At 39.8% G+C, this 16497-nt stretch overlaps 1 protein-coding gene across 2 annotated transcripts in view; it reads left to right on the forward strand.

Moving 5' to 3' along the window:
- The first annotated feature begins 1732 nt into the window (after nt 1–1732).
- CARD11 (caspase recruitment domain family member 11) overlaps nt 1733–16497 on the forward strand; it is a 50661-nt gene continuing 35896 nt past the window's right edge. For both annotated transcript variants that reach the window (XM_074841029.1, XM_074841030.1), the window contains exon 1: nt 1733–2010. In XM_074841029.1, coding sequence (XP_074697130.1) covers nt 1998–2010 — 13 coding nt within the window. In that variant the 5' untranslated portion in view covers nt 1733–1997. The remainder of the gene's footprint in view (nt 2011–16497) is intronic.

The raw sequence follows: 16497 nt of genomic DNA on the forward strand, positions 1-16497 counted from the left end.
TTGAGATTTTGATTTAGGGAACTAGACTCCTGTCCAGAATCCCTTTCAATATCATCCTTATGGCTAAACTTAGGCCCTCACCAGTCCAGGTACAGGTGCAAACACATGAAATTAGAGGAACAATAAGGGAGAGTTAGAGCAGAGATGCCCCACACATTCATTGCCTGGAATATATTCTGCTCCCTCGTTATTTTCACGGGGTACAGGTTTTCGGTTTGGTAAGAACACTTTTGAGTGTTATTGTAATGACACTTTGAGCCATATATTTTCTCCCTTACATTTCTTCTTTTCACTTTATCATCTCACTTCCTCCATTCTGTTGTCTTTGACACTGCTGTATCCTTTGATAGTTTTTCCACTGTACTTTTATACTTACTTTCCATTCGTTGCATTTTCCTTTATTCTCTAACAACTGTTTTTAGCTTTCTCATTCTTTCTCTCCACTACTATCATCATGCTTTTTCCCTTCCCACATTCCTAAATTATCTATCATATGTCACTTATTATTCCTAGTGTTTCTGCTTTTATTTCTGTTAGTTTCTCTCATGAGATAAAAACATACTCGTGCACACATATACATAGTTGCTTTCTTCTAGCCACAGTCACCCTCGCAAACATGCATCCCTATTACACACATGTAAATCTTTCTTCAAGGGGTCTTTCCTCTGATTCTCACATATTCAGGACCTATTGCTGGCTCTGGTGAGGCTTCACTTGTGGGGAGTGACAGGGAGCAGAGCAGTACCTGTGCCTTGTTTCCCCTCTGGAAGTCGAACAGGCGATAGCAGAACAAGAACCAGCACATCATGCAAGCGACTGGGACTAAGGATCCCCGAGCGAGATGGCAGCAGCACTGCAGGACGTTTCCAGCAGTGGTGCTGACTCCTGGGCCTGCAGGCCTGGGAGAACAGTGAGGGAGAGGACTGGCAGACTTTGCTCTCGTTGGTTGGCCTGTGGAGGGAGGCTCTTAGTTGCAGCTGAGCAAGTAAATGTCCTCTGAGACCCACCAAGGGTTGGATTTGCATGTGTGGCCTTAAACCTGGAGTCTAGCATTAAAGAATACAAGACACTGCATCTTCTCTGTGTCAGCAGAGACTCCCTTTGGAAAATATATTCTTTAAAGTATTGTTCCACTGTAAAATAATCTAATGCTTACATAAAGTAAACCTTGTTGACTATCTTTTTAGGAAAAGCAGCTATTCATAAAATAGATGCTTTCTTGAAAAGCCTTTGAAACCTTGGGAAAACCCAGAACTCCTTCTGCCTGGAACGTTTGTTTTTGAAACTCTGTTTTGTTCAGCCCTTTCTTTCTTTTTTCTTCCCTGCCTGCTTTCTAGCCAGCATGTGCACTGAGGAGCGAGGGCTGCTGCTTTGTGGTCGGCAAGGCACAGCATCAGTAAGGCTGGTATTCAGCATGTCCCCCCTTGCCTGAGGGAAACATGAACTAAAAGTCTGGAGAACTAGACAGTGAAGACAGCCTACTTCTTCTGTCAGAGCCAGTCATTTGGGCTGCTGCCGACTCTGCCCACTGTTCTTCCTGGGGAAGGGGCAAAAGTGCCTCTTTATTTGCTTACAGTGGTACTTCAGGGCTCTGCTGTCACCTGCGTGCAGAGTCATTTGCAAACAGGCTGTATCGCTGGGGAGCAGAAATATGTTTTTTTAAACTCCCAAGCAGATTTATAGTCTGGTTTCCTGTCAGATCTTTGCATTTTCCTTCTCCGCCCCTCCCAGCCTCTGACACACTTTTTCTTACTTTCTGTGTCGCTCTTTGCTCACTCTGACACCAGTGCACTTGCTTCCTTCATTCCTGATTTTCCCTAAACTTTTGGCACTTCAGGGGCCACGGGGTGTTTTGCTCCTTGTGTTTCCTTTACTTTTCAACAGCTGCAGAGCACAAATAACCTCTCCAAGACTCCTGGAGAGACACAGACAATTGCATGGAGGCGACATAGGGAGTTTCAGCCTGCAGCAGCTGCAGCAAGACAGCCCGGTCACTCATGAGCACCCAAGGTAAGGAAAGCAGCTGTCAGATCAGCTCCACCTCACTGCTGGCTGGGACAGCACTTGACTCTAATCACTACAAGTTCCACTTTCACCTTTCACCTTTTTTGTGTTCATTTTCAAGAGTGTGTTTCTTTGAAAACGATAGCGTTTGTGCCTTCCTTGCCCTCAACAGATCTCCTGGTACTTTGCATGCACGGATACTCGGAGCTCAGGGTTCAGCGAGGTAAACAGGCTGTGGCTGGAGGTGCAAACATGTTCTTACAGAAAGTGTGCGCTGAGAAGGAAAGTTGAAATGGAGGTCTAGAGAGGGGAGATGAAAGGAGTGATCAGCAGCACTGGTCTCCAAGGAATTTCTCGTTCTACCCATAGTGTGTTGTGCCCTAGCCTTTTCTTTAAATCTCTTCTCTGGGGATTTATGCTTTCTGTTAACTAATAAAATATTTCTTCTTTGTTTTTTTTCTCTTTTAATTTGTTCTTCTCACTTCCTTTATTATTTTCTCAACCCTAATGTATCTCTTACTGTCTTTTTCACCATCTTTTTATGCCTATTTTTCATCAAGCATATTTTCTGTGTGACAAATGTTCCCCTTGTTCGTTCCTTTCCTTTCCCTCCGCCTTCTCTTTCTTGCCTGTGCAATAGACTGTACATCCTCCCCCATGTTCTTAATCTTTCTCTCCTTCCCCTCTGTCAGTTCCTTCTCTGTCTTGTGTTCCCCTTTCCCATTGCTCTTCTGGCTTCTCAGACACACTTCCACTTCCCGCTCCATCCACTTTCTCATGCACACAGCACACTCGCTGCCCTGCAAAGTTAATTTTGCACACAAGTGGTGTTGCCTCTCCACTGGATTGTCCTTGCACACACAGGCTGCTTTCCTGTCTGTGCCTTTCATGTACATGTGCAGGTTTTGCATATTTACAGGTTTGGGTATGCATCCCAAGGTACAAGACTCTTGCACAGTTTCCTTCCAATTCTCAGACTCATATTTAGACATTCACAACAAATAACCGCTGTCATCCTGTCTCTCTGTTTCTTTCTGTCTCAAACAGAATTTTCTAACACCTATAACACACCGTAGCTTCCTCTCCACTCACAAATACAGCCTGCCCTGACTTTGTATATTCAATCCCTTCTCTTTCTATCATCCCACTCCTTCCTAAGTCCTTACCACAACCCTCCACCAGGTTTCTCTATCTGTTTTTATCTTGATGGTGCATTCATACTGGGAGGAACTACTGATGCAGATGGTCTTACTCTCTGCTGTCTTAGCATCCCCACTGAGTACCTACAGGGGAACTGGAGGAAGTATTGCAGTCTCTCAGCTCCTCTTTCCTTTGCAGAATCTACAGGCTGCAACAGAATAAGAGCTTAGTGATGGGACTGAAGGTAGATGAAAAAATGGGAGAGCAGGATCCAAAATGTCTTTGGAAAGCTGTAAAAATAGTTCCAGTTGATCATAAGCCTTTTTACTAAACTTAATATTAAGTTTTAAATTTCCTGACCCACACCACAACTTCTGGTCTGATGCTGGAATAGTTTTTGTCCTCTTGATTCCTATGGGATTCCAAATCTCAGAGGTAGAGGTTCTCAACTCTAATGCTGTAGTGGGAGTAACTTTGCTCCTAGGATCTGGAAACAGCTCATATATTGGTGAGTCACCAAGATCAGGCATAGCTAAAAACTGCATCCAAGGACAATATCTGGTATTATTCCTTGCTTAAGTTTGTAAGGTTTGAACCAGATATGACAAATAAGTACTTTTCTTTGATGAAGACTTTTAGCCTCACCTTCCTAAGCAGGACTATTGAGACTGAAGATTTATTTCTAGGGATGTTCTGATGTGGGCTTTTGGGGACTGAATAAGGATCACTTATTAAACTCAGCTGAATTAATAAGAGAATTATTATGTGGGAGAATTCTCTTAGCAATCTGTCCTGCTCTCTCAAATTGTCCATCTCCTTATGAGTGAAAGGAGTTTAAATTTTATGTTTGCAATTATAATATATCCTTTCTGATTCAGAGCTAGCAAACTGTGGCCTTTGAGCTGTGAGCATTCTCTTCTGAATACAGAAGCAGGTACATTAAAATATCTTTGTCTTGTGGATCTTACAAAAGTCTACAAGCCTAGAACAATAAAATAAGAGACGCTCATTTTATACATACGGGTCTAATATGACTCTTTCTTACCTTGTTACAACTCATCTTGTGATGTGAAAAGTACTTGTGTTCCTTTTAGTCATTATAACTCGTATGATGATTTTGTGCTTTGGTTTTTCAGTATTCTGTGCCCCCATTGCTGGTTCTTTCTGTAAGGCCTTGATGTCCCCCAGAAATAAATTGGCTGAGACAACATCTCTTTTCTCTCTCTCCCACCCTCCTTTTTCATCATGAGAGTTTGCTGTATGTTGAATTAAAAATGGGCATTGTCAAAGTTGGGTTGTGACAGTTGCAAGGGGACCTGGAGCCAGGAATTCTTGTGTGTGTCTAGTTTCTTGAGTCATGTGTCTGGCAGAGGAAAAATTTCAGCTGGAAAGAGCCTGGAAACTTTCCATTCTACCCAGCAAACTTCTATATTGAGAAGGCCAGCCCCAGAATGGAAATTCAGAACCACATGTTTGACTCCCTGTTCTTATGTAAATAGTTACTTCCAATTAGATTTAACTCTGAATGAAGAGAAAAATAAACTTTCAACATGGGTGAAAAGAGAACCATTGGACTGCATGTATCTGTTAAAATTAAAGGCAATTTGAACCTTCTCTAGAAGAATGCATCCCAGATAACTGGGATATGCTGAAGAAATGTGAATGCGATATACCAAATGACCTTGGTTTATATACTGTTGCTTGGTGAAATTTTTAATCGGATATTTGGAATGATTGCTCACAGAGGATGAAATTTATAGAGATTCTTATTTCTCCCAATATTATGCTTGCATTATTGAGAGAGAACAAACTACTGCTTTTTAGCAGATGTCTCAACTCTCTCTTTGATATTGAAATGCATGTTTCATGAAATACGAATGTTGCTTAGATGTGGTCGTTAAGGTTGTGTAACTGATGGTGGAATTTGACCTATGGCAGCTTTCTTTGTAAGTAGCCTCCATAGCGATCTAAATTTAAAAGAACAAGGAATAAGGGACCAGGACTTGTGATTTTGAAACTGGAGGGTAAAACCATAAACCTCATCACATTTAGTCAAGTTTTGCCACTGATATCAGCGAGAAATTATTTTTGTCTTGGCTGTTTTGTCACTGCTGTCTGTAGGATTTGCATTCTCAGAACACCGTCCGCTTTGCTGAGAATACAGTATCTGCAGTGAATCTGCAATTCCTTTTTCAGAACAAATGATGGGTTTTTTGCAGGTGTACATGTAATAAGATTCTCCATCTCCTCCCTTCCCCCAAACTCTCTCTTAAGTGCTGCCTTCACCCTCTAGTCTGGGTCAGTTATTTAATGGCAATGAACATTTTCAGGAAGGTAACCTTTCTGCTTGTGATTTGTTCAAGGACTCTGGAATTATAATGGTTGCTGTCAAATGTATATAATTGGTCTCTGTGGCACACATCCAACGAGTGATAAAAGCTTCTTTCTCTCTACTTCTTTAGTCAGTATTCTCTCCCTATATTACCCTCTCACTTTTGCTCCTCTCAGGCAAAAGAAGAATACAGTGCCAGTCTGTTTAAAGTGCAATTTGACAAAACAGCAGATCTGCCATATACCCCGTCATGGTGTGTCCTAGCTGTGGGCAGTGGATTACTCCTTGGCTGGAGGTTTTCACACTGACTCTAGTAAAAGGTCATTTCTGAACTTTGATTTTGAACACTTCTCTTCCTTCATAATCTTCTGCCAAATATTTGGGCTCTAGGAGTGGTGATAGTTTGTGAGTACCATGAATTCGCATGCTTAATGATCTACAGGGGGTGCATTTAACATTTTACCAGCAGCTTTTGTACTTTTTTATACAAAAGGCAAACACATGGGGTTCTTTTTCACAGCTCATAAAAGTACATTACTAATAGCACCAAAAGTTGGCAACGTGTTGTGCATTGTCTGCTATCGCTGCTGAGTGTGTAGTGAAGAGAATATTCTTGTTACGTTAGTCCTGCAAAACCTATTTTATCTTCAGTGCTGGATGGGGCATTACTTTCTAATGCTGTCTACTTCAGTGAATCTGTTTAGCAGCTCAAGAGGAAAGAGAAATTTGTCAAATCTCACTGGAAATCTACCACAAATGTCAAATGAAATGCTATAACATCCTGGTTTTGTCAAAAGGATAAAAGTATATACAGCTGTGTATGTGATATTATTTGTAGTAATTGTTGTCTCAGTGAATTTGTCTGTGTAAGGTAACGTTGTGTAGTATTAACAGAGATGTTTGTTCTGGTCCCTGAGGCCAGTTCGACCTTACACAGATATACCTGTTTTTTGCCTAAGTCTAATAGTCAGCCCTGGTTTTTGTAGTTCAGGGGAGGAATACAGCTTCAGTGTAACCAATGAAAGGATTCCCACTGGCCTCCTGAGCTCTGGTTGTTTGCTGCCAAATTTTCCTCAGGTTGTAATTGAGGCTCTGAAGAGTAAATTTAACATAGGGTTTCGGTTTAAAATGGGATAAGGATTTTCTTCCATTTGAATGCAGAAGCAGCTGTATGCTAGCAGTACATATATGGTTATCATTAGCAGTTAATGGATTGTTTCCACTTCATTTTTTACAGCTCTATATGTGTATAAACATTTCTAATCTATCTGTACCCATTCTTAAAATCAGTATGAGTATGCTTAATAGGTTATTACACACGTTTAATATATTTGAGCACAAAAGTAAGTTCCTCCAGGGTTTGAAACACCAATAAAGAAACTTTTCAAATGTTTCCCTCTGTGAATTATGAATCCTGAGCAAACTGAGAAAACACCCGAAGGTTGCTTCAACTCTTTTTCTAAAGATTACACCAAATACACTTCATTTCCAAACTACAGTGCAACTGGTGATTGAATCTTTTCTCCTTGATCATGAACTGAAAGATTATCACATTTATAAGATCATTTGAAGGCTTTTGACTTTTAAGATCTCAATTAAAATACCACTGAAATTTACCACTCACTAACCAAACTGGTCTGTTGCATGAAGTCTGTGTTTAAAAGAACGTTTCCTCCCTGGCTGCAATTTGGATGGATCCTCTCCAAAGTCCACTGTTGCATCTCAGTCTTTTACAAGAAGCCACAGTGTCTATCCAGCAGCTGCTGCCTGCATCTCTATTTCTTGGCTTTTTCTGAATCATAGAATCTTTTAGGTTGGAAAAGATGCTTAAGATCTTTGAGTCCAACCATTAACCTAACACTACCAAACCCAACACTAAACCATGTCCCCACATGCCATGTCAAGGTAGTTGCCATTCCATATGTTTTTTGTAGTTTATAATGATGTAGTTAGTGAGATCATCAAATTCATTTCACTGATGACTTGCACTGACTGAAATAGAAAATTCTATAAGCTTTTTCCAGCTTCTTTACTATTGCTGAGCTGATTTTTTCCTGGTAAAAAAAACCCAAGCTTAAGATAAGACTCTTCTCTGCAACTACACTGCTAGTCTTTCCTCAGAGTGCTTGCCAAAACAAGTCAGAATAAGTCTCAATATTTAATTGATTAAGAAGATTTTGGGTGTGTTTCATCCTTCCAGTAACATACTCCTGTATTTCCAGTTACATATTTTTCAGGAAGACCCAAGACTAACATGTTTTGTTGTAGAACGTTTAATTTCCTTCTGTCTTTTATTCTCTCATTTTTGCAATTTATGCCATGAAATATATCAATGCTGTGTGAAACAAAAAATATTTAAACTCTTGTGTTAGGACAGAAAAGAGTGTGTTTTTCTTCTTTAGTTGTTAGAGAAAATTGAAGTAGTACTACATTTCCTGTAAGGCTGGAAACACTGAATCAGTTTTTTTTTTAAATCTGCAAGTTTGTCGTCTGAAGGAAAAGTGGTTCTTGGGCATATTCATATGGAGTGTTACACTACAGAATGCTGGTTTTGTGACTTGCCCATATGCATAGTGAGAGCAGTATCCAGGCAGTTTTGCTGGATTAAATGCTATTGACAGCAACATCACTGAACAACTGGGGTTGCACACCTGGGAGAGTAGTGTCTGGCTTCGTAGTTACTTTAGAAGCCTGGTGAGAATACAGTATCAGGAAGGACTGAACTTTTTCACCTGCAAAGAACAGTTGGAAATGCTAGGTCTAAGACAGAAATGGTCAGAAATTTGAATGCCACTTTGAAGGCTGTAACTTTAGCGCTAGTCTCCTGGTAGAACTTTCTGCAATGCAGAGAAATGCAAACTCATTGCAATTGCATCATTATAACATGATAATAGCGCATAAATCTAAAGCTATTTGAGCAGGATAGTATTAGAAATATTGGATGCAAACCTATTAAATAGCTAATGCCATCAGCACAGATCTAAGTAGAGTCTCAGCCCAAAGGGACTGGAACAGTAAAGATAATTTCAACATTCAGCTACTGTGAGGAAAGAACATGAGATAAGGCAGAGCATGGTTTGTTACTGTTATTTTGGTCCTTACAGGACATCCCCAGTCTTCTCTACCTTCAGTCTGACCCGTTTGTCAGACTTACCTCACTTGTCTTGTTTAATATCTCCTTTCCTCTTCCTCTCTGATTCTGATTACCATCCCATATACGGTAGTTTTAGGTGAGTGAAGATAACTAACAAACTTCTCTCTATACAGCATACTTTAGAACTGAAGGTATCTGTCACCTCTGGTCTGTGACTGATCCCAAGGGAAATGAATCAATGCAATCAAGCACAGCAAATGAAAAAATAAAAAATCATAGGGAAGGCAGAGATAGGCCATTTTGCTTTAGCAAGGTTTCTAGACCTCGTTGGCAAAGTCATATTTTCATCTGGGAGATTCTTCCACTTCATTTCTCTTGTGGAGAATCCTTAGCACATACAGCTGGCTGTAGTAGTACAGGTTGTTCAGGTTGTGCTTTTTCAGACAGCGTGGTCCAAAATTGGTCCTCTGGTCCTGCATGTAGAGTCAAATCAGAACATCAGACTCTGTGGGCTCTGCAATGCTACATCCTGGCATTCTGTATTACGCTCTACATATCGAGAAGTGGGTTACTTCCCACCTTCCTCCACCCCTCACATGGAGGCAGTGAACTCCATAGTCTCAGACCAGAAGTTCTGCCATGAATTTGGCCTTACACAAGTCCAAGAGGAGACATACAGCTGTCTGCTGCCCAAGCTAGCAACCCTTATTTCCTCCAGAGAAAAGCACAGTGAATTGAGTAAATGCCTTCTGATGGTTGGATGTGGGTTATGAGCCATCAGCTGGACCGTTCTGTCCTGAAAAGGAACAGCAACATTTTTGGCTAAGTGCTAAAAGTTTGCAGATAAGAATCCAACAGGAGCATATGGCTATTGCTGTAAACTGATTTATTCTTTAAAAATATGCTTTACCAGAAATATCCATTTCAGATCCTCAAACTGTGAAGTGAGAAAGTTAAATACCTTTTTTTTCTTGCTAAGGTGAGTGACATCATAAATATTAGAAAGAAACAAAAAGTTATTCTGGGAATTTGAAGTGGGATAGGTCTGATTTACAGAGACTGACATCACCACTCCACTGAAGATACCAGGGATTGTGCATATCAGTTGTTTGAAGAAAGTTGATAGTCCTCACTCAGCCCACCTCAGCTCTGCCATTCACCTCATCAGCAAAACTGCTAATAAAATGTCCAGTGTTTCCCAAGTCAGTCTTGACAGTAATATCTCAGGGTTGTGACTATTTGCTATTGCAAATAAATGATAGTGTAACAACAATGTAAAATTGTCCTGATATATATGAAGCCAGGCAAAATAAAAATTGGTAGCAACTTTTGGTATTTTTGGCCTCGCATTTTGAGTAAATTATCACAGGAGAGCAAGAAGCAAAATTCTATTTTTAAAAGACTTTTTTTTTATTTTTATTTTTTTGAGGTCAGATTTCAACTCATTACAATTAAAGCTTTGACAAATTTTATTTTAAAACTTTGTTGAATTTTATTTTTCTGGTAAGACTTCTATTTCTAACGATTAAAAAATTGTTGAATTTGTGGAACGGTGCTAGGAAGTATTGTCTGAATATATCAGTATCTCTGCTCTTCATTCACATCCACTGCAACTGCTGACTCACTGGGTTGTGTGGGACAGCATTCCAAAAATGCCTGAGCAGCTTCAGCCTCTGAGACTGTGATTACGCATCTAGTGGCAACCCTGATGAAGACCTGGCTTTGGCCACTTGCTGTTTTTGCTCTACCTCCTGTGCCCTGTTGACACAAGCATTTTCAGAGTAATGTGATGAGTTGGATAAAGAAACTGCCCCAGCTGAAACTTAACCATGCAAAAAATTATTTTTGTTTCACAGGATCACCTCCCCGCATTGAGAAGCACAAATGAGCAGCCAGAATTAGGCTAAGGACTCTTCTTATGATTGCTACAAGTTGTTAAACTCCAAAAGTTGTCAGAATTGAATCCTTAATTTCATATCTGTTAATGAGAACAGAGGCTCCTGTGTGTTTTTATCACTTTTAAAAATGGGATATAGGTATATTGGGATCTTTTTGCATTTTTTCCATTATTTTTTATATATTCAATATATTTTAAAAGACAAAGAACATGAATACTAGAAAGGTGAAATACCAGTCTTCCTTCTCACAGCTTCCTTTACTTCCAAGCAGGCAGGGATACTAGGACAGAAGGGCTAATTCTGGGGGAGAGAAATGGTCAGGATGTCAAAATGAGGTATATGGTCCTCCTTCCATATTTTCACTTTCTCAGAGCCAACATTTTTCCTTCTGTATGCACGGAGGAAAGCGAAGATGGAATCTAGAAAATTAATTGTTCCTAAAGAGGCTTCTTGCTGTTTCTCATCAGAATATAGACTGTTGCTTCTACTAGGAGGCTTTCAGATGAGAGATGGAGGGAGATGCTCTAGGCATAGCAGGACATCATCAGAATCTGTAGACTGTGCCCTTGGTTTTGGCAATGTGGATACATGGGTATCATTTACCCACTCTGCTGAGCCTTACAGCTGGTATGAAAATCCTGCTGTACTCATTGGTGGCTGCCCTGAAAACCCAACAGTACTTTTAAAGCATTATGAGATCGTCAAGAGAAAATTAGTCCGACAGCATCGAAGAAAACTTCACTGTCCCTGAATTGCTCCTGCCTTACATAGAGCACTGCTTGATGTATAACTTCTGCTTTCCATTACTGATAATAAAGAAGAGCTTTTGTCACGTTGCAAAGCAGTTTTGCTGCAACCACATTCTTGGATGTTTCCACCTTTCAAGTCACATCAGGGACTATGCAAGAATTAAAAAGTTGCCCACCCATAAGTAACCAAAAAAGGGTAAAAAGCCCTTTTTACCCTAGAGAATGTTGTCATTGAGAGCAACCAAGGGGCATGCCCACACACAGAGTTACTCCAAAAGCTTTTATAGCAATCCAGGAATTATTAATAATTACTTGCTCTCAGGACAGGTCCTGTAAACACTTCCTCCCACACTAACTTGCTATGAACAATTTCAGTGTGAGTATAAGGAGAAAGTACAGTTTTGTGGTTATTGTAGTTCATCAGCCCTTTCAGAGCTCTCCCACGGTACTTGCTCACTTCTCACCGAGTCCTCTCTTCTGTGATGTTCTGTATTTTGTGCTCCCTCACCGGGGCACCTCGTGGAGCAAGAGTAGCAGAACGCCTGTCCCTGCCTTCACCTCAGATAACCCTCTGTGTTGCTGTGCAGGGAAATGTACTCGTGTAACCCTCTCATACAGGCATGGGTTGGCAAAGGCAGGTGGAGAGCTCTTGTCCTCTCAAGAATTCCGGAGAGAAGATGGTAGAGGTGACTTACAGTAGACAGAATTTCACCCAGTAATGCCAACATCAGTGCTGATGTCAGCCTAGGACACATTCTAGGAATGCTAATAATGAAAAGGCTGGACACATTTCCTATTTTAAAGAGGCTTTTTATGCTTCCATATGCTTCCTTTAAAAAAATTCCTTTAATCCTTCTGATGTTTGCAGTACCCTGGAGAATACTGTGAGTTCTTTTCTCAGTTGATGAGTGTATTGCTTTTATAGGATTTGAGACACTTCCTGACCTGGGTAGCTTACGACAAAATAGGATTTTGAATTCAGATCCAACTTGCTCTATCTTGCTTCTGTTTCTAATTCAGAGTGAACCTTATCTGTTGTTATTTTGTATTTCACATGGTGCTATATCATGCTAGAGTAATTACTGCTATAGAAGGGCCTTGCCATCAAAGAAGGAAACGTGAATGTAGCACATAATTCTTAAAAGATCTGAAACCTGAGTGGAAGAAAGCAGGAGTTAAACTGGCTCCTGCATAGCAGTTGCTTTGTTTTACGCTTGACGTTCCATCCCTGTGCCTAATTCCTCAGTCTTGTCTTCCGCGGTGACTTCGTTAGCAATGAGATGCTAATTAAATTTCATATTTACGATTAGAAAATAAAATCATCGGACCTTTTTAAAATAGATTTTTATGAGTTTTGGCTCAGTTAGCTGAGTCAGCAGTATAGAGTCTGCAAGGCTGAACGTACCGGCTTTGGAAAAAAAGATAAATATAGCAAATGATGATGGAAGGAGAGTTTAATCTAAAACCTCATATAGTTTCTACACTGTATTAATTTTTGAGCATAAGAAAAATAATCTTGTTTTTGTTCCTCGTAGAAAGAAATATTGTTAGTCTTGTAGAAAATAACCTTCTTTTATTATGTCTCAGAGGGTTCAAAGCTTAAAATTTCATCTAATTCTTAAAATATCAATTATAGTTGGAGACAATATGCTGAAAAGAGATTGATGCATCAGCAGTGTTCACCATCACCTGTTAGCTAGCAAAATATTTATTTCATGGATTCAGAAGGGTTAGAATTAACACAGGTAAGCACTGACACGCAGTGCCTGCCCTCTTCCCTGCGGTATGGGTACTCTTGGAGAGTTTATACAATACTGGAGAATCAGAAACTTTTTAAATACTGCTGCCAGCCAGATTTATAGGTGCTATATAGAGCAGTTTCCTATTCATGTAAAAATTAGCACCTCACAAAGTTTTAAAGGCCCATTTTTCAAATACTTAGCATTTGAAGAATGCTCCAATTGTTGAAAGAGCTCAGCTTCAATTTAAGCATGTAAGAAAGACCTGATTTTTAAAAGTGCTCAACACTCAGCAGCTCTGTGATTCATAACACTATCTTATCCCACACTCTGAGGCAAGTCTTGCAAAAATCTGGCCGTTTATTTTGATGCCTAAATGCCATCTACACTCTTTGAAAAGCTGACCCTAATTATGAGTTGTGCCCTTGAGTAGGAATGAGAAATAGGGGAAATCAATCCTCACATGTGGGAGCCATTTGCTAGTGCTCGTATTGCATGTAACCTTACTTCATACACAAATATAACACTGCATTTAAAGGCTTTTCTGCACATTTTGCAAATGCTTTTGTTGTTAGCTTGTGATACTTTATACTATGAGGTACAGTTAATGCAGATAGCACATAAGGAATTGTTATGCTTCGAGGCATAAGTTAGGAGAATAAAACAAAACTTCCACTGACTTTTACTTGGCTACTAGCCTTTGTGCTGTTAAACATCTTCTAAAGACCAGGATTTGGATGCATATAATCCTGCAAATCTTGCTTTTGTAATATTGTATGTGGATGCTGTTTTAACAGCAGCTGCCCATGCTTAAAGACTGAGATGCTCACAGATGGAATGTAGTTCTGGCATCACTTCACAGTTGCTATTTTCACAAATATTTATTTCCATGGTCAGCAGAGAATTCAATAAAATTCTCATACTTCTCCTTATGTTGACTCATTCTCAACAACCACACTCAGGTGAAGACAGATAGTCAGATTTCTTGCTGTTTTAGCACTTTGCTTCTTTGGTCTTTTCAAAAAATACATGTTAACTATGAAATGAACTGGCCAGAGCTTCCTGATGAGACCAGAGTTTAGTCTCTTCCAATGGTTAGTTAATTCTTCTGGGATAGGTTTTCCACACAAAAGCTTTACAGCATTTTATTCTATATCATCAGAGCAATGGACTTAGTTATGGAGAAAGCAACAGAAGATGCTAATTCCGCCTTGCAATGCTTTGAAGAAATATAGAATTGCCAAGTATTTGGCATTATCTCTTCCCCAAGACAGCAAGACAAGGTCATAGAGAGGTTACCACTTTCAGAAATAAAGTACAGTCCTGCTAAGTAAAGAATCAGACAAGTTTTGCTTTAAATTGCTACAGAGGTGACTTAAAGGAGCCCTCCCGCAGGATGGAAAGGGAATTGTCTCTCTGTTTTCCAGAGATTGCTTTCCTGCTCTTAATTGCAGGCTTTACAGTGAGGCTTCTTTGGTGACATAGAATTGTTAATGAACTGCAGCTGTATTATCTGCAGGAAAGGAGGACCTGTGTGAGGTACTCCTCAGCTCTTTCCTGCTCCATCCACAGCACACAGCTCTCTGTGGCTATGAGACGTTCTTCTGCAATAGTGTTATATTTGAAAATTACCCACAACCTCTGTTCAGAAGAAAAGGGAAGTAAGGCAGCCCCCAACACCTTTCTATCTACTATATATAGACACTAAGTTTGAGAGAGAGGATGGTGGGTGTATGTTTCCGGAGCTATGTGACACAGTCCTGTGACACTGGTACAAGAAGAGAGGACACAGAGCAAAAACAAGAGGAGGTGACCAGAAAGCATAAGTGGGAAAAATCTATTCATAAAACAAGTAAAACCATTACCATGTGAAAGGAGAATTCTAATTTCCAGCATTAAAATAGTGAGCTCCTTCTGATTCTTGGTGAGGGTTTGTCTTACCTAGGCCAGGCTGCTTGTGATCTATTGTAGCCTTTTTCTCGTCAAATGGCATCCAGTTGTCTTCTGTCTGTTTTGTGCTCTGCTGGCTGAGCCGTTCATGCAGCTTTAAACAAGCTTACCAGGACAGAGGATTTTGTCAATGAGTAGAACATCAAGGACTATGGCAGTCTGCAACTAGGAGTGAAGCTTAGTTCTTCCAGTGATGTTGAGGTGGAAAGAGTACAGGTATTGGTTACGTAAGGCTTGTATGTCTTGTATGTCATTCTTCAAGCCGCAGTCAAACTAGTATGTGCAAGACAGCAGTCTGTTCTTTAAAATTAAAGTCTATTTTAAAGTAATAGTTACAAAGAGATCACAAAATGAAATAAGGAATAGATATCTGTTCTATCTACGTGAAGTTGTGCGTTTATGTAAGATGAAAAAAATGTATATGTGAATCATAGCTGTCATCACCCTCAGAGACTGGACAGTGTTTGATCCAACAGGATATACTGTTAGCAATGAGGAGCTAAACATGAATGGATGAGTCTTCACAGAACTAGGTGGGGAGCTATTATACCTCTGCATAGTGCATTTGAGATATTTAACTAGATTGTATTCTCATCACAATCAATGCATGCTGCTGTTATAGTGCAGTAAACAGTTTGCATGTGGGTTATTTTTCATGTGTTTGGAGTGGTATTTATTGTTTGTTAAGGTTGATCTTTATATGAGGGTTATGAGGGTTGGCTTCTTGTTCATTCTTTGTATTTTGCGTATTTTGACTAACTAGGATTCTTAATACAGGGTTCTGTCTTACAAGCTTGCTATATGAACTACTGTTTTCAAACTTTCTTGGGCAATGGTGAATTACAGGGAGATTATCTGACAGTATTCAAGATTAGAGTGTAACCTTTTCTGTTGAAAGAATGGCCTACGCATTTACTGTCAGTTGTTGCTGAATTTGGAGGTTGTTAAACTAGAGTGCAGTCCTCCCATCTAATGTGTTCTGCATTATCCTCTGACTGTTTGGGGATGAGAGTATCACATACAAAAATCATTATGACTGCATGGAAGATGTTCTCTGAGTGTTTTCTGTTATTTTTTAAAACTTCTGTAACATAAGAGTCTTTTTTTTAAATAAACAGACTAAGCAGCAGTTTTGCATGGCAGAGATACACTTCTTTCCCTTTCCTGTTCTGTGACTTGTATTAATAGAAGTGTTAATAACACTAATGAGTTAATAACTATCTGTGTAAGGGTTATGCGAGTTTCATCTGTATCTATCAGCTAATGAATATTTGTCCTTACCAGGTTCTGATGTAGCTCAGTCTATGTAAATCCCTTACTGAACACTGGCTGTCTGTACCAGAGAATGTGCTGGTGTTTGTAATGTGAGCACACATTTACTGGGACCTAACCTATGATCATCAAACCCATTTGCATGTTTGGGCAACTTGAATTTTTCATTAAGGGCTCCTCCTAATCATACAGGACTATACACTTGCCCTGAGATGTGCCTCTTCCTCCTCCTAAGCTAGTGAGAATCTCATTATCAATTGTAAAAACAGAGTGAGTCAGTCTCAAGAAAAAATTAACCTGGGACCTAGTAATGACTTCT

This window comes from Strix aluco, chromosome 15 (genome assembly GCF_031877795.1).
Source record: "Strix aluco isolate bStrAlu1 chromosome 15, bStrAlu1.hap1, whole genome shotgun sequence".
Taxonomy (NCBI): Eukaryota; Metazoa; Chordata; class Aves; order Strigiformes; family Strigidae; genus Strix; species Strix aluco.